The 22,666-nt window shown below is 37.2% G+C and overlaps 4 protein-coding genes, 1 long non-coding RNA gene and 1 pseudogene across 6 annotated transcripts; 3 read left to right on the top strand and 3 right to left on the bottom strand.

Moving 5' to 3' along the window:
• Window positions 1–3,174: 3,174 nt before the first annotated feature.
• LOC105275386 lies at window positions 3,175–4,598 on the bottom strand (annotated as a pseudogene).
• A 98-nt stretch (window positions 4,599–4,696) lies between these two features.
• On the top strand, window positions 4,697–8,667 carry LOC105275238 (beta-galactosidase). Its single transcript, XM_011331951.3, has 10 exons — window positions 4,697–4,858; window positions 5,436–5,608; window positions 5,784–5,934; window positions 6,020–6,083; window positions 6,200–6,294; window positions 6,446–6,676; window positions 6,876–7,047; window positions 7,164–7,285; window positions 7,400–7,804; window positions 7,954–8,667. The coding sequence occupies exons 1-10, from the start codon at window positions 4,784–4,786 to the stop codon at window positions 8,344–8,346; spliced, it is 1,881 nt and encodes a 626-aa protein (XP_011330253.1). The 5' UTR covers window positions 4,697–4,783; the 3' UTR covers window positions 8,347–8,667.
• Window positions 8,668–8,774: 107 nt separating this feature from the next.
• On the top strand, window positions 8,775–13,541 carry LOC105275237 (triokinase/FMN cyclase). The gene is made up of 11 exons (XM_020030365.2): window positions 8,775–9,159; window positions 9,646–9,810; window positions 10,084–10,153; window positions 10,341–10,451; window positions 10,573–10,664; window positions 10,769–10,985; window positions 11,261–11,506; window positions 12,019–12,411; window positions 12,531–12,784; window positions 12,870–12,997; window positions 13,154–13,541. The coding sequence occupies exons 2-11, from the start codon at window positions 9,685–9,687 to the stop codon at window positions 13,272–13,274; spliced, it is 1,758 nt and encodes a 585-aa protein (XP_019885924.1). The 5' UTR covers window positions 8,775–9,159; window positions 9,646–9,684; the 3' UTR covers window positions 13,275–13,541.
• Window positions 13,409–17,617, bottom strand: LOC105275236 (carboxypeptidase M). Of its 2 annotated transcripts, XM_011331948.3 has the most exons (10): window positions 17,256–17,617; window positions 16,831–17,075; window positions 16,596–16,729; window positions 16,225–16,361; window positions 15,884–16,071; window positions 15,524–15,553; window positions 14,790–15,085; window positions 14,496–14,672; window positions 14,120–14,212; window positions 13,409–13,963 (listed from the first exon to the last, which is right to left on the bottom strand). In XM_011331948.3, the coding sequence occupies exons 1-10, from the start codon at window positions 17,261–17,263 to the stop codon at window positions 13,769–13,771; spliced, it is 1,503 nt and encodes a 500-aa protein (XP_011330250.1). In that variant the 5' UTR covers window positions 17,264–17,617; the 3' UTR covers window positions 13,409–13,768. The 2 variants fall into 2 exon arrangements, with proteins under 2 accessions (XP_011330250.1, XP_011330251.1); XM_011331949.3 differs by lacking the exon at window positions 15,524–15,553 and having other exon boundaries at window positions 17,256–17,612.
• Window positions 17,618–18,535: 918 nt separating this feature from the next.
• Window positions 18,536–22,184, top strand: LOC105275251 (odorant receptor 46a). The gene is made up of 5 exons (XM_011331968.3): window positions 18,536–20,414; window positions 20,626–21,003; window positions 21,508–21,706; window positions 21,845–22,000; window positions 22,092–22,184. The coding sequence occupies exons 1-5, from the start codon at window positions 20,053–20,055 to the stop codon at window positions 22,137–22,139; spliced, it is 1,143 nt and encodes a 380-aa protein (XP_011330270.1). The 5' UTR covers window positions 18,536–20,052; the 3' UTR covers window positions 22,140–22,184.
• LOC105275250 lies at window positions 21,672–22,043 on the bottom strand. Its single transcript, XR_893213.2, has 2 exons — window positions 21,958–22,043; window positions 21,672–21,716 (listed from the first exon to the last, which is right to left on the bottom strand). It is a non-coding gene; the product is annotated as an uncharacterized LOC105275250 (long non-coding RNA).
• Window positions 22,185–22,666: the final 482 nt, after the last annotated feature.

The raw sequence follows: 22,666 nt of genomic DNA on the forward strand, positions 1-22,666 counted from the left end.
TTTATCGCGTTTTATGCTATGGAAACATGCCCTATATCCTCCAGAAACTCGTTGCAAAGATATTCTACAATTTGTCATTTATTCAGAACTTTAATTGGTTCTAGAGAGAGAGAGAAAGAGAGACAGGTGGAATTACATGGGGGATAAAGGTGTTTATATTTGTTCATTTGTACACGTACAAAGTAGCTCTTGATCTACGCTCCTAATATCATTCACTGCGTATAATTGTCTTGATGCGATACTTTCAAGTTCGCCCAGTAAACGAGTTAATAATACGGGAAGTACACTTGTGATGAGAAATTGTGTGTACCTCAAACTACATCTTTAGATATTTTATGTACTTCCATATTTTATGAGGTTCAATCGAGATGATTAGATACATTGTCCTCTTATTTTTGGAGAATCATTTCCGCACGATCTGTTGGAGCCTGCAATATTAAAAACTTTAGAGATTACCGTGGCTGAGATCGACGCTTAAATCCACCACCCTAGACCGTAGATTACAGCAATTGTGGCGGAGAGATAGGAACGCGAAAGAGTGCGCGCCACACTGGCAGTGGTGGTGGTGGCGGCGGCGGCGGCGGCGGCGGCGGCGGCGGCGGCGGCGGCGGCAGCGGCAGCGGCAGCGCGAGGGTGGAAATACGAAAGAAGAGGCTGGCTGTTCGAAACACGAAAAGAATCCACGGGAGGAAACGCGCGGATCGTAGGGAGTCCAAATACACGGCGAGAGAAAACATAGGGCCACGTTTCGCCATACAATACACACGTACATGTGTGCGCGACGTTACGCGTGTGTAGCACGTTTCTTCGAGATAGAGCTGTGCCGTTTTCACGCACGTACACACGGATCACTCACACGGTCGTGCGGCCACACCGACGCATAGATTGCATACTTATGTCGGCACTGTGCACATAAAGTTAGGGGGGTGCGCGCTCTCCTTCGCTGCCGCACAAGAATAAGAAACACGGTAGCATACATAAACAAGAAGGTTGGGGATGCAGCAATTTAAAACGTACCCCGGAATTCCTCCCAGCGGAGTCGTAGAGCGGCCCTCTGTATTACGAATTCCTCCCCTCCCTGCCGGTGTCCTCCTGCATCTTACTGGGAATTTCGGTCGTATAAAGTGGTACTATGGGTGCGAGGAGCCGTGTATTAGCGGATATACTCTGGATCGTGTAGATTTCGATGACGCGTAATCGCAAAGCGTCTCCTCGCGAGTGACTTGGAGTAAGTTGTTTTTCTCTGTTAAATTTCCACGATTTCCACGATTCTCAGCCCGGTGAAAAAAATGTCTGAATTTCCTAAATTTCTTAGGAAAAACGTGTTCCTCGTGGTCCCATACGCGTAAAGAGAAATGTGCAAGCTGCCACGATGGGCGACGAGCAGGGCTGGGCCTTAATCACAGGGCGCTCACGGAACTCGTGAGCGAACAATGTACGAATCCTTTCGTGGTATTACCTATTATGGAGATCAACGCCGGCATCGCGCGGATAAGTCAAATAACGTTAACAATGGAGAATTTCAAGTTACTTGAGCGTTGTGAATCGAGCGATCGAGTGTTTGAACGGCGGTGTCGCCTCCGGCGGCTGCGTTTGCAGATATAAGGGAGTCGAGCCGGGGTCTCGGCAGTTGGGGGAGTTCAATTGGTGGCAGCAATCCTAGTAATGTACCCGTGGGGCTGTGTCAAAGTGCTTTCTGCAAGCGCACGACGCTGCATTCTGCATTCTACACCTTCATTCTTAGATAGGCAGGGGAAAAGCGATACGCGAATAAGAAGCGGCGACTTCTGTCGGAATTCGTTTGTCCTTCATCTTCCGGCTTATCGATAAGATAACAAAGATGCCTGCGGGAAATGAATAATTTAGGGGAGTTGACAAATCGTGAATATTTCAACGGTGGAACAGAAATTCGGGGCCACGTGGAAACGAGTCTTTTTGGATACGAGTAGCTGTAAAATGTGTGGCAGAGAATATATATGAAATGTATTGTTTATACATACACACAAACAAACGAATTTATATATAGAAGACGTGAATCGACAGCGATATGAGTTCTCTCGTGACTTGCGAATAATTCAAATAAAGACGTTATTGGCGTCAAAAATGTGTAAAGGAGAGAGAAAGAGGGGAGGGAAGAAAAAGGGATCAAGGGGAAAGAGTTACCTTATTTGGCAAAAAAAAGATTGTATTGTTCACATACGATCCATTCTCAATGAAAGTAATCGACGTTTTCACATCAATATGCACAATTCGATCTGAAGCTGAAGCATATCCACAATATTATCCACAAATTTCTTCTTCACGTATAAAAGTTGAACCGGTGAATCTCAATGTGTGAGGACCGCCGTAAAGATGGAAGAAGGTACGGACCGCACAATCGCCATTCTTATTCCGCTAAAAGATTACTTGACGCAATCACCGGCGCGTTAATGGCGCCCCGGGAGGAAATCCGGGACTTTAATTGAATGTCGGCAGCGTGACTGCAGATTTGCGACTGTACATTTTAATTTCGCAGATGCTGCTTCAATAGGCCTCGAGCCTTTTCGCACCTCCGATGCGCTCGACAAGTTTACTTTAAAAACCGAGGACTAAATAATGTATATCACGGCGGTGAGAGCGAGCGGTAAAACAGTTATAAAAACACCGGCAACTACGTTAGAATCAATTATTTAAGATGTACAGCTCCGTAAAGAGAGAGTAGACCAGTCGTAAAGGGGGCGGAAGAAAGTAGCGCTCCTAGGATGGGCTTGACGGGACACGGGGAGGGCGGAAGCTACCGCGGGAGTTATAAAGGTTGCAGTTAAAAGTTCCTTGAATTATCAAGGGATTGACTAGCCGGAGACATAGCTGCTGGTTATTTTCAAATGACGCGCTGAAATTTCAATTCCACGGTATCCGCCATGGTCAAAAATACGTTACTTCTTTGGCTCCAACTGATGGAGCACGAGCGTTCCAATTCTCCCAAACAATCGATTCTAAAATGACTCGCGTCTATTATTTATCGCAAACTACCAAATAATACATCTGTCCTTTTCGCTTACACTTTTCTTGCTACGCGAATGACAAAAATCTCTGAAACACTCAAGATGCTCTCTCTAATTTTCATGTAAATATACGTATACAATTTATATACGCAGACACACAACCAAATATTACGCATATAATATAATTGGAAAAGTATTCTTTGGCCTAAACATAATTAACTTTTGCCCTATTCATTTTGCATAGAAACGTTAATGTGTCGAGATTAGCTGAAGTAATAACGAAGTTTATCCGTGACGGATCGTAGCATTCGTAGCTGTCATGTTCACTCATGTTGAAACCTTGGCAAATTTTCAGAGAGAACGTATAATTTTCGATACTTGTTATCGATAGCAATATCTTGAGGGAAGATTATTGTCGTGTTACGTTCTATCAATTCTGTAAATCAAAATTACACATGTAAATGTTATGTGATTTTTCAGACACATTATTCCTGCACTGAATACCGTGCTTATCGATAGTCGATATGGCTAAACATACGAGAGGATATATATATATATATATATCTTAAAAAGAGCTTTATCAGTAAAGTCAATACTAGAGACCTCTCTGATGAAATACATAAACTTATTTAATGATAAAACTATTTATCATATAAAGAAAACTTTAATAGATATCTTTCATCGTATAAAAACCTGTCTGTCGCTTTGTTGACAGAAACGTGCGGAAAAAAGCAAGAAATGAGTCTTTTATCACATAGATAATAGATAATACTCACTGAACGTATAATTCCGCTTCAGTATTCCAACATATGCAATGTCAGTTTTTGTTTATTTGAATAAAATAATTGCTACATGTCTCGGGATCAATGGTGAAAGATAGTCTTTGAGTTGATATAGTTCTTTGGCACCAATTAATAACATGGAAATTGTAATAATTTTTCGGCTTTATCAATGTACTATTCTGTAAAACGTCCGTAGATACAGAAAATTCCGTGATACCGGACACGGCATGGAAGTAGAGTGTTCTATATCCGCACTAGCGCGGATAACGACTTTCCAAAGATACTGTCGCTGTCGGTTCATTGAAAGTTGTAGCCGTTAACGTTGTAATCACCTGCTAACGATTATCAACCAAACTTTTAATAAAAAAAAACTTTATTTTACGCTTACAATTTTGTAAAAAGCGAGCATGTGAACCGAATGTAAAAAAGATCAAAGAAAATATCATATTACTATTTAGCGTTTTAGCGGATCAAAATGCAGAAAATAATGTTCGATGCGCCAAGAGTCATTCTTCTCCCAACTGTATACCGTCATGCCGTATTCATTAAAGTCACTCATGTATGTGTATGCCATGTCGGAATATCCAGGTGCAATATCAATTAGGAGATCCAATTAGAAGATTACAATGGAGAATTTCGAGTTACTTGAACGTTCAAATTTCAACTCGGGCGTAATAAATATATCGACAAGTGTATAATCTTCACTTGATCCCGTGAAGATATTTCCAGAAATTTTAGTTGAAAATCAAAGTGTACCGTTTAAGAACGTGTTTTAAAAAGATTCCTTATATTTAAAAGCGCACGCACTCAAGCTGCTATCAAGAATACCTATGTGAGATAACTACTCATACTCGAGCAATTTTACGAGCGGCGTTCGTTTCATATCTCCCCGAGGATGAACTTTAAACGCCAGTGACTTGTCTTAGGCGCACCGATGAATCGTCAGTGACGTACGAGCTTGGAAAGTGAGTGAACAGCAAAGACCGCAACTGAGCCACGAGATTAACTCATTCGGAAATGTGGTCGTTGATACTCGTGACAACCTTGGCATTGAGCAGTGCTATAGCAGAAACGATAAATTTACCGGCTAAGGTATGTAAATTTTATGTACCACGTATCATCTCTGTCCTCTGTTATTGTCTGACCGCATGTACATTCACGTAGAGATTTGCTACATATTGCTCAAATACAGGATTGATTTCTACTTGTTTTAATAAGGAGCAAAATATTATCGATTGGAACTGTTAAGAATGTAATGTATATTTTGCTTTGCAAGCAAGGATAACGTGTATTGTACACAAAGTCAGCGTTTAATTTAATAAAATATGCCATTTATATAATACACGATTTATATTATATACGCACGTTGAAGTACATCATAAAATTTCAATGCAAGTCATGAAGTAGGCAGATTGATTCTACCGATTGATGATTGTCCTCGACCCCATATCCCAGATATAAAATTATCGCTGATTGAATGGAAAGCTAAAACGTTACTTGAATTTAAAGCCACATTTTACACATTTTACACAAGGCGCATATAAAAACCTAACCGTATTTCTATTGAAATAATTAATTAAATCTCTTTTTCATTAGTATGTAACAGAATAAGTGTCATTAGTTTAATTATTTTATAATACATTGATTATCCATGAAATGAAAATTCCAGAATACTGAATGGCGATACAGTTTCGGAGTCGATTACGAGAACAATCAGTTCTTGTTAGATGGAAAATCCTTTCGGTATGTTTCTGGTAGTTTTCACTATTTTCGAGCGCCTAGACAGTACTGGAGAGACCGTTTGAGAAAAATGCGAGCAGCGGGACTCAACGCTGTCTCGACGTAAGTAGTTGAATAAAGCTGAGAGTATTATACCATGTACTAGATAAGCAGCAAAAGATTAAAAAGATTACAAGAACAAGAATAAATCATTCTGCCGATTATCTAATCAGATGATATAAATCGTTTTTATAAGAAATATAATGGATAGTAAAGTTTTCTCTTTGTTTTCATCTAGTTACGTTGAATGGAGTCTTCACGAACCAGAACCAGGTCAGTTTAATTGGGTCGGCGATGCAGATCTAGTAGAATTCTTAAATATCGCGCAAGAGGAAGATTTACTCGTGTTATTGCGTCCAGGTCCTTACATTTGTGCAGAAAGAGACTTGGTAAATGCATGTTAATTTAGATAACTATTTAGCAAGAAATTAGTCTTACGTACAGTGTTACTACATATGGTTGATATTCTTTTAGGGTGGTTTACCATATTGGTTACTTCGTGATGTGCCAAATATAAAGTTACGTACAAAAGATGCAGGTAAAATACAGTTTTTTTGTATACGAATTTTATTCAAAGAGTACAACGATGTAATATTGAAACCGCGTGATCGATTAAATAATCGTTATTATCTAATTATTTGTATATTTTCATAGATTTTATGAAATACGCCACATTATATCTAAATCAAGTGCTGGAAAAAGTAAAACCACTTTTAAGAGGCAACGGTGGCCCGATAATTATGGTTCAGGTAATACTATTACTTGGAAAATAATAAACATTATTGTTACTCTACTTATGTGTAATATAAATTAGATTTGAGGTAAAATCCCAAATTAACGGAACGTAACGTTTCAACTTTATCACATCGTTATGTCTCTCAATGTAGCTTTGCTTAGTAGGTAGAGAATGAATACGGAAGTTACAACGCTTGTGATACGGAATACATGGATATGCTGAGAGAAATTTTTGAGGAAAAAGTTGGCTCGAAGGCCCTTCTGTATACGACTGATGGTGCATCCGCTTCTTTGCTTCGTTGCGGATTTGTACCGAGTGTATATGCCACTGTTGACTTTGGAACAGGCGTTAACGTGACTAACAGTTTTCAGTCTATGCGTCTTTATCAGCCAAGAGTAAGTATCATTATCGAAAAATTGGATATACAATTATAATTATCAGAGATATCTCTCAGATTCACTTTTCATTTGTCAGATATCAGATTGTTTTTCACATGTTTGTTTAATAACTGATTATTATCTCTCTATCTCGACTTACATCAGTTTTATATCGCATTATTATCGCATATTAATCAAAGTTGTTTATTATGAACAGGGTCCATTGGTGAATTCTGAATTTTATCCAGGATGGTTAACGCATTGGGGAGAAGCTTTCCAAAGGGTAAAAACTGAAGCTGTTACAAAAACGTTGAGGGAAATGCTTGATATAGGAGCTTCCGTTAATTTTTACATGTTTTATGGTGGCACAAACTTTGGTTTTACTTCTGGTGAGTAGATTGCTTAGTAAACGCATCAAAGTAACTTGGAATAGTTTTTGCAAAAATAAAATGAAAGTAAAAGCTGAAAGTATCTTTCATCTAATATGATGATTACTGCGATACAGGCGCTAATGGCGGCGCAGGTTCGTATAATCCACAATTGACTTCCTATGACTACGATGCTCCTTTAACCGAAGCTGGAGATCCGACAGACAAATACTTTGCGATAAGAGATGTCATTAGTCAAGTATGTTTCTTACTCCACATTATATTTTCTATTTGAGATGTGAATATTATATTTATAATCTTAACAGTTATAATACACATATATAGGTAACGTTTATACATGTTTAAATTATAGTATCTGCCACTGCCAAACATATCTCTGCCAACCGTGTCCCCGAAAGGCAATTATGGACCAGTATTATTAGAACCGATATTGAAATTGCTTGATAATAGCCGATCTCCATTTATCGTGAGGCGGATGACTGCTGATCAGCCTAAGACTTTCGAGGCTCTTTCCGTTAATCAAGGATTCGTACTTTACGAGACGAATTTGCCGTCTGTCATCACGGATCCGGCCACTCTGCGAGCGACAACGAGAGATAGAACACTGGTTTACGTAGACGACCGATTATGCGGCGTCCTAAGTCGTATAGATAAAATATTTTCCATACCGTTGGAACGCCCATATGGTCGACAATTGAGTTTATTGGTAGAGAATCAAGGGCGTTTGAATTTTGGCAATGAAATTCACGATTTTAAGGTAGGATTAGACATTGAAACGATATACATATAATATACACACAGATTATACAGCAATGTAAGGAAATCGTAGACAGTCCGATATTTTAATCAAGCAAATATACCTGTATTCATCTTGGGTGCTAATAATCGTGCTATATAATTTCTCAGGGTATATCGGACGTAACCATCAACGGTACTCCATTGACCAACTGGAATATGACGGCATATGCATTTTCTAACATGTCCTCCCTTCGGAATATGGAGACTATAACCATAGAGAGTGGACTTCTCAACAACGGTCCAGTATTCCTGCGTGGACGTTTTACGATCAACGATCAACCATTGGATACGTATCTCGATACCACCGGTTGGGGCAAAGGAGTAGCTTTTGTCAATGGTCACAATCTCGGTAGATACTGGCCATTAGTTGGTCCGCAAATCACTTTGTACGTTCCAGCTCCTTACCTTCGTACCGGCGTAAACGAGTTGATTCTATTGGAACTAGAATATGTGTCTCATACGAGAAAGATGAAATTTCAAACCGTACCAAACTTGGGTTAAGAGAGTTCAAGTAAGACAGTGCCTACAGAGTTTGGATAATTAGACGATTCTGTCAACTCAACGAACAATTTTGCTAAATGTTAAACGTGAACTAATATGGAAAAAGATGGTTTACTAGCGTAGATTTTCTGTGGGAAGACGATTTTTCTGCTTAAATATTGCATTTAATGGAAGAGAGAGAGAGCATAAGACATCGTCTATCTTTTTACTCGTCACTTTTTATTGCTGTATATGATATGTATTTTATAGATACATAACGCTGCATACTGCGTCGTTACAAAAACCAATTTATTGTTACCAAATATACGACATGTCTTGTAATTGTAATTTGTAAAATTAGTGAATTTAAAACAAGCACTTTCCTAAAAGCATGTTTCATATTCTGGGAACGGAACAATGTGTGCAGGCTTCGGTTGTATCGAGTCATGTTCCTCAAATAACAAAATTGCCATAATTATATATTTATATATAACGTTTCCTTATCGAGGGAAAATATCAGTCGTACTCCAACGGGCACTGCGCTATGTTCAGCTATTAACTGTCATTTATAACTCTAACAAGCCGTATGAGAGTGTGGAGACATAATTACTCGCGCAGTATCTCTCGAATCTTTCTCGCATGTGCTTCGTTGCAGCGTATATACGACTTTGTTGATGTTCCTTTCGGCTGTCACTTTATTTAGCAAAACGCAGTTACTGCCGTAACTCGTCGCGGCAAAATAATCAACTTGATCAAAATATTGGAAGAGAAACCATGTAAAGCGTGCACAAGAGAAGAACTTGACATCCAGATAAGATACGATCGTATAATCAGGTTGGTATATAGTTTTCTATGAGACAAGCTTTTAAGATACAACTCTTTAAGCAATAAATTTCATAAATTTCTTAAAATGTCCTATAAATTATATACTTAATTATACGTACGGTATAAATTATATACCGTATTGAGTTGTCGTACTCATCTTAATTTGTAAGAATAATTCAGACAGCTGTGCACGCTTATACTAAATAGAAAATAGAAAACAATTAGGAATTTCTAGAATATATGCATATACGTATGTCGCAAATATATGTAAACCATTATTCACTCTCTTACAAGTTAAATGCTTTTTGACGCAACGAGCGCAATAAGCACAGAGTTTGTCGTAATATGTGTCAGAGACTCGTTGCGTAGTCCAGTCTCATTGTCAGTTATCAAACCGTGACACGTCATTTGAAATGTTTCGATAACCTGCGATCCCGAAATAGAAATCAACGGTTTACCGAATCTCCGAATCGATGGTTTGTGTTAACTGGTTAGATACATTCAATCAGTGCTCTTACTTGATCGTGATTCACAATGGCTATGTCAAAAAATTTGATCAATTCATTGGACGATGCCGTGTTGGAGACTTTATCAGGACTGTGCTACACGTACCCGCAATTAGAGCATCGCACATCACACAGAATCGTGTTATCGCCAGATGTACGTATGTATGGATGTATGTATTTATACATACGTAATAACACTTCAGTCGACCTACATGTTTCTTGCCTGGTTACTTCTGTAAATAATTAAAATGTCTAGTTTATAATAATAATCTCAAAGATTTACATAATATTTTTCTGAATTTAACGAAAATGTTTAAATTGCTTTTCTTGCTCCATGTTTAATAATTCACACGCACACACACGTACAGATATATCACAAACTTTACTATATATAAATAATGTATTTTCTTTTTAATTACATTTACAGTACAGAGATCGTAAGAATAAAGTGGCACTAATTTGTGGTGGTGGTAGCGGGCATGAACCATTTGCCGCAGGTAATCAGTTCTCATGTCTTATAATACGTCTTAGTTTTATGTATATGCGTATTGAGATCTTAGAAAAAGAAATTCAATTTTCGTTGGTTTATATTATAATTTACTGAACATTGTATAAGAATTTTCTGACTGTTCCATGCACAACTATTGATTTCTCTGTGACTGTCATTTTGTATATTTTTTACAGGTTTTGTTGGACGCGGTATGCTAACAGCTTCTATAGCGGGATCTATTTTCGCAGCACCACCATCTGTACATATCACACGGGCTCTTCAATGCGTCGCACGATATAATGAAGGTTTTATTTCTATCTTTTGTCCTTAAAGATTTTTAAAACAAAATTTATCAGATTTTTGATATTTATATTAATATTTTATGTCTTGCATCTAGGTATCGTTTAACATCTTTTTTCTTTTTAGCTGGTATTCTAGTCGTGGTGCCTAATTATACGGGGGATTGTTTGAATTTTGGTATAGCCGTTGAAAAGGCTCAACAAGCGGGGGGCATCAAGGTAACAATAATAATAAAAACAAAAATTCTATGTAAAGATATCGTTCAAGATATTTGTATATAAATCTTGTAAGCTGAATTTATACATTATTGTAACAATGTCAGGTAGAAGAGATAATTGTCGGCGATGACTGTAGCATACCTGAAAACGAAGAAAGCGTTGCTGGTAAACGCGGATTGGTCGGCATGTTATTCGTTATCAAGATCGCGGGCGCTTTTGCCGAAAGAGAGTTTCCCTTGTACAAAGTAACGAAAATTGCACAACATGTTTCACAAAACACAGCGACCTATGGAATCGGATTGTCCGCATGCACTGTACCAGGTGCGTGACAATCAGTTCTCGTGAAATTACTGTTATATTTTAGGCGTGAAATTGGGCGCCGACTACCGTTACGTTTACGCGTAGAGATTACGCATCGTAATACATGGGCAAGCATGAGTATTGTTCATACGACCATAGATTATACGCAGATTATATTTTTTAAACATCTATTGCTATTCTCTTGCCGTTACTTTATGTCTAGTATAATGAATGAATATTTAACGAATTATTCCATTGGATTATTCTGTGTGCTACTGAGAAAAAACTGTATACAGGTCAAGGCCTTATGTTTGAGCTTACATGTGACGAAATAGAATGCGGAATGGGTGTCCACGGAGAAGCGGGATACGAGAGAATCAAGCTCAAAACTGCGTCCGAATTGGTAACGCTAATGCTGAAACGCATTTGTGAGACCTTACGCTTGGTTGCTAATGACACTGTTGCAGTTATAGTTAATAATTTTGGTGCTCTAAGTCAATTGGAACAAGGGATCGTTGTTCATGAGGTTGTAAATCAGCTTCGTAAGTAGCATTACATTCACTTTCTTGATATACAGAGTGTCTGTATACATAAGGCGAAAAACCTCTCGCCCACAAGTAGATCTCGTCAAACTGAATTAAAAAGTCCTGTATCATTTTGCAAACAACCACGTAAAATTTCGAGTAATTAAGTAAAGAAAGTTCGCTAATTCAGCGGACGCGATTGGCACCGAGGGAAGTAGGCATGAATGAATGTAAAAAACGGCTAGCCGCGCGCGCGACGCGAGCGTATTTCTTAGAAGAACGCGAGTATCGGATTACAGCGGCAGGCGAGACGACGCGTGGACAATAATTTCTCAGCGTCTCATTCACGCGCTCGGGTTGCCGAGAAAGTGTGAAATTTTACGTGGTTGTTTGCAAAATGGTACAGAACTTTTTAATTCAGTTTGACGAGATCTACCTGTGGGCGAGAGGTTTTTCGCCTTATGTCAAACACCCTGTATATTATATGTAGGTATACAATAGATTGAATGCATATGGCTTTTGATAAACAGGAAAAATGAACATTGAACCTATCCGTGTGTATTCGGGCACTTTAATGACATCCTTAAATAGCGCTGGTGTACACGTGAGTGTGCTAAAGTTAACAGAAAGTCATAGAGACATATTCGTCAAGTGTCTTGACGATGAAACGATGGCACCTTGTTGGCCAGGCGGCAGTTACAGCATTCCTTCAAATGTTGGCTATACTTCATCTAAAGATAATAACGAAAAGGAGAAAGTAAAGAAGATAGGGATATCATTAAACATACGGGAGCAGCACATGATGAAACTATGTTTGAAGAATGCGTGTACGGCTATAATCGAGAAAGAAGGATATCTTAACGAATTGGATCGTGGTTGTGGAGATGGAGACTGTGGTTCAACGCTCAAGAGACTTGCCGATAGTACGCGATATTACATATGCACATTATCACCACTTACATAATATTTATTTTTTATTAATCTTTTTACATTTTAATTTGGTCGATCTCTTTAAATTTAACAGCTATATACATGTTTGTAGATATCTTGAATAACTTGGACAATTTATCCTTGTCACATCCAGTTGCGTTATTATCGGAAATAGCAAACATAGCGGAAGAACAGATGGGAGGAACTTCCGGAGCTCTATATTGTTTATTTTTTACGACTGGTGCGAAAGAGTTGGCATTACTTGATCAAAAGAAAGATTTGCGATACATTTGGTACTGCGCATTTCTCAGCGGATTAAAGTGTTTGGAAAAATATGGAAAGGCTAAAGCTGGAGATAGAACTATGGTTTGTATTCCTAACAAAGTTGATTGAAGTCTTATAGAACGGTTAGTAGTTGCAAGAATATATCTTAATCGCTACATATTTCTAGATTGATACAATGTATGCGACATGCATTACGTACGAGAAATTATTAAATGAAGATTGGAATAATTTTTATGATCAGATAACTACAGCTGCATGGGAAGGATGCGATTCTACGAAGAATATGAAACCCAAGTGAGTAACATAACTGAAGGAATAATACGTTTCAACGTGTTATAGTTTTTAAATTAGAGAAGTTTAATCTCTCAGAAAAAAAATATATATATAATACAATTTCCGTCAATTTTTTCGGGCAAAACATGTACAATATAGCTGTGTATTGGTTGACAGAGCAGGGCGAGCTAGTTACATAAAACAAACCCGATACTTGACAGAAGTGGATGCTGGAGCGTATGCCGCAGCAACGTGGATTGCAGCTATTGCACGGACGATTATGCATTTCACAGAGTAACATATTTGTTGTAACATATTCTACTGGAAAACAATACTCGAACGTTACTAGAACGTCGTAAATAGAAGAAATCAATAACAAATAAGTTTATTATTGAATATAGGAAGAAGATAATTAATAATTAACACCTCTTATATAATTGTAGGTATTACGCACTATATCTTTTGTATTAAATGCATTGGTAACTATACATAAAATGGTAATAGACGTGTATGCGCGTGTGTACATTTGTTTTTATAAACATAATAAAAGTTATACTTTGTTAAATATATTATACATTTTTTACATTAGCGGATACATAAATATCTCATAATGCAGGAATGTTAACATAACAAATTTAACATGCGGTAGAGCTCTCACTGTGCGATAACTATAAACTTACCATTTATTCATTTCATTTAACGTATGATAATATCAAATAAATAACTAATTACATATTCGCACATACATCTCTCTCTCTCTCTCTCTCTCTCTCTCTCTCTCCCAAGAGAGATTTACCCAAAGAGGTTCGTCACAAAGGTATTAAATCCATTACTGATAGATGAAAAGATACCGCTGTTGGCATCGGCTGCAGTATTGGCACCTGATTGTGGTCGGTAATGTAACGTGTGGTCTCGATGCGGAGGGTAAGGTCTTCCACCGGTATTTCCGTTATATAAAACAGATCCACTCTCATCCTCATACTGCCTCTGTGTTTTAAATATAATAAATTTTAAATATATTTTAAAAAGCAGGAGAAATTAAAGTGTCACAATAACTTAATTAATTGTACATATGGAATAAATAATGCATGTGTAAACATGGATTTTTATCTATATTTACGTGTAACAATTAGCATCACTTACTTTTACCGAGTAAAGTGTAACGTTAAGAAGAGTCGGGTGCTGTTCGATTACCATAAATTCCACCTCACGAGGTATGTACCCATTTGAGAATACCTAAAATTTGCGTAATAAACTTGTACCATTTATTTTAAAATGATATATAAAGAGTGGATTTTGTGAATGGAGAACAAAGAAGATAAACGGAGAAAAACTATGATGATGCAATAAAACAGCAAAAGATAATATAATAACATCGATAATTACGATAATTCTTGCGCGAATTATATAATGCTTTAAATTAATATATATATATATATATATATATATATATCATTTTTCAAAAATATAGGTATGTATTGTGTTTTTGTCTTTTAAAAACACGTTACAGTAAAGTTACCTCCAATTTATAAATGCCAGGTAGCAAGATTCTCCAGAATTCACCGTATTTAGTTGTTGAAAAGCTAACGTCTCGAGATTTCACTTTAACAGACGCCCTCTCAATGGGATTACCATTTTCATCGATCACAAAGCCATGAACACCTCTGTGAGCTTCTGCCAGAAATTTGATTAGGGGCTAAGAAGATAAAATACATTGTGCATTAATTAGGATCACAAGTAGTACCTGCAGTTATTAAACGTCTCTTAAAAGGTATTAATTTGTAAATCGTCCATTCATTCTTGTGAACCTTACCGCTCGATTCTGTTCCCAGTAATATGACAAGTTCGATGCCAATGGATATTTGCAGCAAGATAGTTCCAAGGTGATTTCCATACATCCATTCCAAACGTAGTTGAAGTCTTGCATTCCACCGGTAAGCGGGTACCATTCGGCGCCGTTAGTAATTCCACGCTTAAATGCGGGCTGGGATGGCGAGCACGATAATCCCTGATACATAGATCCATGGTTTCGAGAATACGTCAACGATAAATGCTGGAACACGTCGTCGTCTGGCGAAATACTCGGCGTTGGTCTAAAACTCTGAAACACTATTCTCTCTATATGACACTGTTACTAGTTAAACGAAAGATTATCTATCCCGAGTACGATGGAGGATGATTCGATGATTAATCTATACAAGTTCTCTAAACTTATTGGTCCGAATGAAACTTGGAATTTGGAATACTTCTTCAAATTCTTCGACAAAAAAAGACAACTGCAACTTTCGCAGATTGGAAATAATACTTGTAACGCGAATAATATCGTTTAGTTAACTTGATAGATTATTATCGTATATTTGTGTCGTTGAAATTGTTCAGTTGTCTAAAATTCAGTGTAAGATGATAGTTACGTGTACCTACTGTTGAAATATATGCAAAGGAATTACGTGTGTGTTTCATCGTGTATTTTCACGCCTCAACAGCAAATGATATAATGTCCTCGATTATTGAGTACTAACAATAAAATAATTATATGTTGCACAATACCTGCACACAGTGGCGCTGATCGACATATTCCTGACGGCATGAAAGTTTACATAATATCATGACAGATCCAAAGCTATGCGCAGTTACAGCCATAGCTGTCTGTAATCTTATTTAAACGGAACGTGTGTTCAGTAGAGCAATATTAACGAATTTGGAATCGAACAGCCAAAATCGATTCCGTCGCTGGAAGACGCTCGAAAAATAGTAACGCCGTTTTTTTCGTGATCATCGACAAAGATGACGGTTACGATACGACAGCACTGTGTTACGACAATTCTGTAGCTCAGATATAGGCGGTTGGCTAAGCCATTTTGTAACGATTACTCCGTATAACGATAATCTCAAGCAAATTCAACTTACGCGCATTTGGAGTGTTGTCGAAGGGGTAGCTAGCTACGAGCGCCCCACCGTGCAGACTGCCCGAGAGTACGAACTGTATCTTTGAAACCCATTCCTTGACAGCCTCGGTCTCTGGCTGACTCCTTTTATTGTTTTGTTTAAAATAATCAGGAAAGTTGCGATTTAAATCGAAGCCACGGGCATTGTACCTGTTGAAAAGCGCGAGAGCCAAGTGAACACGTAGCACATTCGCGGAAAAAACACGCGGATTCGACACCATGCCTTTAAGAAAATTATCGGCACGATCAATGGACCGCAAGCGTTAAAAGGTGCAAGAAATCCTGGCTGGTTGAATATCTGACCTGCCTTGACTACCGTCGCACTTTCCCTCTTTAGAAACTTCGAAGCCATCAGGATTCATTGATGGCAAAATATGAATCCTCGTGTTATCCAATAGCCACGTAACATATGGGTCTGATCCATATGACGTTACGAAAAACTACAAAAGGAAGGAAGAGAATTATTACATTTGAGAATTTTCGTCAAACAACAGCAATACAGCGTTACAAGTTATTAACAACTTTCTTCCGCAAATATAAGTAATTGACAATTAAAGTAAATTTGATCCGTTTCCTATTCTGTGTTTGGAGGAGATAACGTTGACAACTTGTCATTGCAGGTCTAATCTAACGTGGAAATTCCAACGGCTGGCGATAACATCGTCATTACGTACGTGAATGAGATGTAGCATTAATTCGCGTCCAACAGCTTCGTTTCCGTGTATGTTAGCGATATACTTTACGTCGGGTTTTCCGATCATGTGTTCATAAGGCGATGACGACACTACCATTACCCATAGATCGCGACCTGTTGCAGACGCACGCATTTTATTATATTTTGCTTTTATTCTTCTTTTTTATTCGTCATGTTATTTGCACCGAATTGTTTCGTGCATTAGAGGATCGTACCTTTCACCGACTTTCCTATAGAGTACAGCGCAGTGAGATTTTGAAATCGAAGGGACGTCGCGCGAAGAAAGCGGCTCATCTGCTCGTAATTGTGATACTTGAACTCAATGTTGTATGGCTCCTCGTACATCAAGAAACGCGAATGATATTGATGAGGCACGTTTCCTTTATTGGGGAATTGCGAGACGGCGTTTCCGCGAATACTCCCATAAATAGAGACGAGAAAAAGTAGCACGCGATACATTCTGTAAGAGTATCGTCGTAACGTATGTATAAATGCCTACGTTGGATGTTCAAAGCAAATTTAGGCTGCTTTTTTCTGCTTTAATATACAAAGTATATAAATAAGTAGAAAATTTTAAATACATCGACACACATGCATGCAAATAAAACTGACAATCTTTATTATTAAAAGTTTACATTACCTGATCATCTAAACGTATTTTCTTGTATGTAGGTGCTCGTAAAAGTGGCTGAACGGAATCACAGTGACCAATCGCGCGTACGCAATGTATCTGTGAAAGAGTTACGAAGTAGTATGCGTAAAAGTATACGATTCGTGAATTTCCTGATGCGTTGGCTTTTCCTTTTCCCTCGATACCGTATTAAATCGTTTACTAGACTGGCACCAACGAGGACACGCACTTTTTTTCGTCCAATGCGATCACGTTATTAGCAGCGGACAAGTGAATGAATGAACGGCATTTACGGAAGTCGAAAAAAGAAAGAGGAGGAGCGACAATGAGAACGAGCACCGCGCGACACGTCCGATTCGAAGGAGGAAGGTGTAGTTCACCCGTGAGAGTAGCGCCGAGATATGTGATACTGTGAACTTACAAAGAGAAGCGAAATATGCTGTGCACTTACTACCACCACCAGTAACCAGCAGCAGCACCTCCACCACCACCACCACCACCACCACCACCTCCACTTCGCCACCACCAACACTATCACCACTATTAATGAAACCCACTTCCTCCGTCGCTGGTATCTGCTGTGTGTAGAACACTGGCATAATGTGTACTAAGCTAAGAGACAGCCCGTTTACTGTCTCATCTCGGTACCACTACACATTACCAAGTGCACAATGAACAACCCGTCAAGCATATCGCAGCGAATTGTTATTTCACACACATTTGCTGTACACGTATTTAGTGTAATATCAGGAAATCTCTTGCGGATGAGTGTACAAATTATCGCGTTGAAATAGAATCCAACACGTATATACGATCTATGAGAGAATCCAACTAACTCGTAAATAATTTGATAAGTTTTAACGCTGTTGATGAAAAAGCGTTCAAATTTAACGTCAGATTGTGAGCTCGACTTACAAAAAATGAAACGAAATCGAAAAACACTGTTTGAGAAATGTTCACATACCGAATTATTCATTATATTAAATTCTATATTAAATGTCTTTTACTTCAATTAGGTAAAACAAATCAAGTTTTTAAGCATTGATGAGGAATATATTAATCGAAGACTATTGGCATTAACGTAATATAGCCTTGCCTGGAAGTGGATTACCCATAGACTGATCGCTTAGAGATTTACTCTTTACTCATAATAAGCTAATTTTACGATTTAGCATCATTTCATACGTAAAGAGGACGTATCAACTCGCGTGTGCCGGCGGTACGAGCACAAACCGCTACCATCGTCGTTACCACTACTACCGGCGTATCACCACTACCACTAGTGTCGATGTTAATTGAGGTGAAGAGGTTTCGTTCTTGACGTTTGGCACACGAATCCATGCTACCCTACGTATAGTACTGTAGAGGCGATTTTGCGTCAGCCCTAGAAAACATATTTTTGCATATAACGAGTCGTCCATTCATCTCCGACTAATCTTAGTGGTATCTACCACCACAGAGAAGTTATGCAGGTCGATGAAGCATTCACGTAAGATCACCGACGTCCACCACACGTACTTTCGACCGGCTATTGAGGACAGTGTCCTACTAGCGGTGCTTGCCTGCCTGCCCGCCTACCGAGACTTGGATCACGGTTTAGGATGGATCGTTGAACCCGCGCGCGAGGAAGGTGAAACACCGATTCGAAAAAAAAACTTCAGCGAGAAGTGTGTCACTGAGACGCAAGTCGTGACGTAGCCAGTGAAATGACAAAGGTGGGGAACAGATGAGACCAACCGGAGAGAAAGAGAGAAAGCACAACTCGAACTTGGAGTTCCTTGAAAACTTTGCTCATGGTCGATGATTTACCTTGGAGAGAAGGATCTCTCTCCCTCCATTTCGTCCCTCATGTAAGACTTTTTATAACGGGGCTATTTCAAACAAGCACTATGGATGTTAAACTAAATGACTAACAATAAGTAACGCATATCACGAAATGTGCAAAAACTTCAATTTTGCATGTAAACAATTTATTTCAAAGAATAAATGAAGTGTTCAGTGGGAAAATGACAATTGTGACACGAGTATCTTCTTTAAAATCAACTATATAATCCATGATATAATCGTACTTACGATGAGAGGGCTGAATACTCCGTGGCAATTATAATAAATGCCGCGAGACTTATTAATGATTAATACTAATGGAGAAATACAAAATCTAAAGAAGAATTGTGATCACTGAATTTCAAAACTAGCAGTTACGTTTTAGTATGGAATTGCATATACATGCATATAATATAATAAATATAAAGTTTAACATATTGTACGTATAAACTTTTAATTATATTTAAAACAAAATGTCCTTGATGATAGTTAAGCTCAATTGTATCAACATGTTTACTTTATCTCTTCTTCTCTATTATACTTATCAATTTCCTCGTTGAAATGAAATGGTCTGTACGAAAGTATACTTTGTTTTCTGGGAACACGACAATATGTAGCAATTTACCGGGTATTATATTTCTTAACTGCATCGTAAATGACAGTACACTCATAATTACATCTCTATACCGAGACGATAAGTATCGACGAACGTTGCATCAGGTTATTAATAAGTCATTAATTTAAAACCGTACAGGAATGGCTAAAGTTGATGCGAACGCATTTATTCGTAGTACCTTCAGAATTCTTGTCGCGTATACTTTGCTGTATATTAGATAATTTTACTGATAGGTAGTAATCGCGAAGTGAAACAATTTTACTACAGGCGTACATTGCAATTCTTGGCTGACAGTATACAAATTTTTTACTCATTAATACATATATACATGAACTTATTGTTTTTAATATAGTAGTAACTGTAAAAATGCAGATACTCTCTTTGAATTTCTTGTTATACACCATTGGTGGCATATGGCGACCAATAGAATGGTCTTCAAATTGTTCTAAGTTATTGTACAGTTTGTTCACTTTTTTCTCGATATATTCGTTACTCATTTTGCTCGTGACTCAATTTCTGGATATCGTTTTTATTATTAACGATATAGAAGATTATATTACAAATATTATGATTTTACTTTCGGTTATTAGTTGTGTGACCAAAATGTTTGTAGTTGTTATTCGTCGCGATAAAATAATTAATATAATCGAAATACTGCAAGAAAAACCATGCAAAGCTTGTACCGAAGATGAGATGAATATCCAACTAAAATTCGATCGTATAATCAGGTTGGTATGTCCACGCAATATTGATATAAGTTTCGACAATGTCAATTTTGGTGAGTTGTGCAATGTATATTAATTATACATATTATACATATATATATATATATATATATATATATATATATATATGTATATTCAGCGTTACTCTGGCAATATATTTTTCTACAATCTTGTTGTGTGCTGATTATACTACATATTCCTGAATTGTGTGCAGGTCACATTCTATAAGCTATCTGCTTTTGGCAATGGTTTCTGCAACGGGGACTGTAGCAGGTGGGCTACTCGATACTTTGAAAGGCGAATTACCTTACAATACATGGGTACCTTATGATTATACTTCATCCCTGTCACTGTGGCTTACGTCTCTTCAAGAGTCCATAGCTGTGATTTTGGGCACATTTATAAACGTTGCTACGGAAACATCGGTATTGGGATTTTGCTTGCAAACGTGCGCACAACTTGAAATCCTCAAACATCGTCTTCAGAGAATGGTGAATTCTACGGAAGGAATTCCTGAACATTTCCCACTTCATACGCCACAGAGAATGGGCAGAGTGTCAGAATACGTTTGTCATCACCTGTCCATAATCAGGTTCATAATCAAGCAATTGTTAAACGTATTTTTACATATATGTATACTGATACTACGACAAATAATGCCGAATGTCTACGCTGCACATACGCTAACTTTTTCATATGCACCTTGTTTTTATGTATTAGCTGTATATTTTTAAGTAATACTTTGTGTCTGTATCATACTGTTATAGTATTATTGTAAGCATGCAGTTTTCATTACAAATTTGGAGTCAGTATCTATAACAAGAATGTTAAAAAAAATATTAAAAACTAAAATGCTCTTGTAGTTATAAAAGTAGCATAATATAATAATTATACAAATGTATGCTGTACAAATGCTGTCAGAATTTACAGCAAAGATGATTATCTTTTGTTTAATAGTTCATTAAAACAATCGGTTAAGAATTCATTGTAGATTACGATTGCCATCAGAATTATTAACGTATATATGACCATTTTGGCAGTGTGTGCCTTTTAAATATTTATTGCGGTTTACAATATCATATGCACGCATTTTTAGAATTGCGAAAATGATCAACGACGTCTTCAGCGAAGTGATCTTTGTCCAGTTTTTCGCCAGCATATTAGTATTGTGTTCGAGTCTGTATCATCTGTCTTCTCATGCAATCGTTGACGTCGCTCCATTAATAGTCTACGCATTTTGCATGTTTGTGCAAATTTTTGTTTATTGCTGGGCTGGGAATGAAGTTATACTTAAGGTATCACTTTCTAAAAAAATTAATACTTATATGGAAAGTACTATTATAGGAAAATACATTTGCACTTTACAAATATTTTGTGATCACATATTATTGTGGATGATAATTCAATTATTTTAATTGTTGCTATTTGTATAGAGTACAGAATTGAGTGAAGGTGTATACCAAGTGGACTGGACATTAATAACAGTCAGTGAACGAAGAGATTTATTGATGATTATGAAGCGTAGTACGAGACCCATCAAACTTACCAGCAGTTTTCTGGTTACTTTGTCCTTGACTTCTTATAGTAATGTTAGTATGAAAAGTAAAGTTTCCCATAATATTTTTTAGCATATAATGTAAGTTTTACATAAATCTGATATATATAAATAAATCTTTATAGCTTCTGAAGGCATCTTACTCTGCATTCAACGTTTTGCAACAATCTTGAAACTTTATCATTTTTTAATATATTAATATAATGTGTACAACAATTTATATATAATTGTTCGATGACGAAATCTCGATTTAAAGCGTTAAGAAACAGTACCTCGTCCCTAATATTGAGTACGAATAGGTGATAATAGCGATGTACAGGGTTGAGCTTATTTGATGACAAGCGAACGCAAACGATCTTACCGAAAACATTATTGATATCTTTGTCTTTAGAATTCTGTTAAAACAATTAATGTTATTTTCGTTAAATGCCACAAACACTATAAAACATCTATATTTTGTACTTATTAATTATAATATTAAACATTTATTTGCACTGTTATAATTGTATTTCTCACGGCTGGTAAAGTCTCCATTACTAATGAATAAATCATTCCATCCCAGAATAGACATTTATATAATATTTCTCAATTATTTCATTATCGCTTTATTTAATCTCGTAATTTGTAAATTTTATTATAAGACAAAAAAGAAAAATAACATTCTAATATATTAAATAACGAATAAAGTTACATTCGAATA

Source organism: Ooceraea biroi, chromosome 11 (genome assembly GCF_003672135.1).
Source record: "Ooceraea biroi isolate clonal line C1 chromosome 11, Obir_v5.4, whole genome shotgun sequence".
Taxonomy (NCBI): domain Eukaryota; kingdom Metazoa; phylum Arthropoda; class Insecta; order Hymenoptera; family Formicidae; genus Ooceraea; species Ooceraea biroi.

What these genes read in the sequence shown, in the direction of transcription:
- LOC105275237 (XM_020030365.2), top strand. Translation starts at nt 9,685, where the DNA reads ATGGCTATGTCAAAAAATTTGATCAATTCATTGGACGATGCCGTGTTG. An exon ending in GCATGAACCATTTGCCGCAG is followed by an intron (nt 10,154 to 10,340) that starts GTAATCAGTTCT and finishes TATTTTTTACAG; the next exon opens with GTTTTGTTGGACGCGGTATG. An exon ending in CGTCGCACGATATAATGAAG is followed by an intron (nt 10,452 to 10,572) that starts GTTTTATTTCTA and finishes TTTTCTTTTTAG; the next exon opens with CTGGTATTCTAGTCGTGGTG.
- LOC105275251 (XM_011331968.3), top strand. Translation starts at nt 20,053, where the DNA reads ATGCAGATACTCTCTTTGAATTTCTTGTTATACACCATTGGTGGCATA. An exon ending in AAATTCGATCGTATAATCAG is followed by an intron (nt 20,415 to 20,625) that starts GTTGGTATGTCC and finishes AATTGTGTGCAG; the next exon opens with GTCACATTCTATAAGCTATC. An exon ending in CCTTGACTTCTTATAGTAAT is followed by an intron (nt 22,001 to 22,091) that starts GTTAGTATGAAA and finishes AAATCTTTATAG; the next exon opens with CTTCTGAAGGCATCTTACTC.
- LOC105275236 (XM_011331948.3), bottom strand. An exon ending in ACTGGGAACAGAATCGAGCG is followed by an intron (nt 14,673 to 14,789) that starts GTAAGGTTCACA and finishes TTATCTTCTTAG; the next exon opens with CCCCTAATCAAATTTCTGGC. An exon ending in CTGGCATTTATAAATTGGAG is followed by an intron (nt 14,213 to 14,495) that starts GTAACTTTACTG and finishes CGCAAATTTTAG; the next exon opens with GTATTCTCAAATGGGTACAT.
- LOC105275238 (XM_011331951.3), top strand. Translation starts at nt 4,784, where the DNA reads ATGTGGTCGTTGATACTCGTGACAACCTTGGCATTGAGCAGTGCTATA. An exon ending in CGATAAATTTACCGGCTAAG is followed by an intron (nt 4,859 to 5,435) that starts GTATGTAAATTT and finishes TGAAAATTCCAG; the next exon opens with AATACTGAATGGCGATACAG. An exon ending in TTTGTGCAGAAAGAGACTTG is followed by an intron (nt 5,935 to 6,019) that starts GTAAATGCATGT and finishes ATATTCTTTTAG; the next exon opens with GGTGGTTTACCATATTGGTT.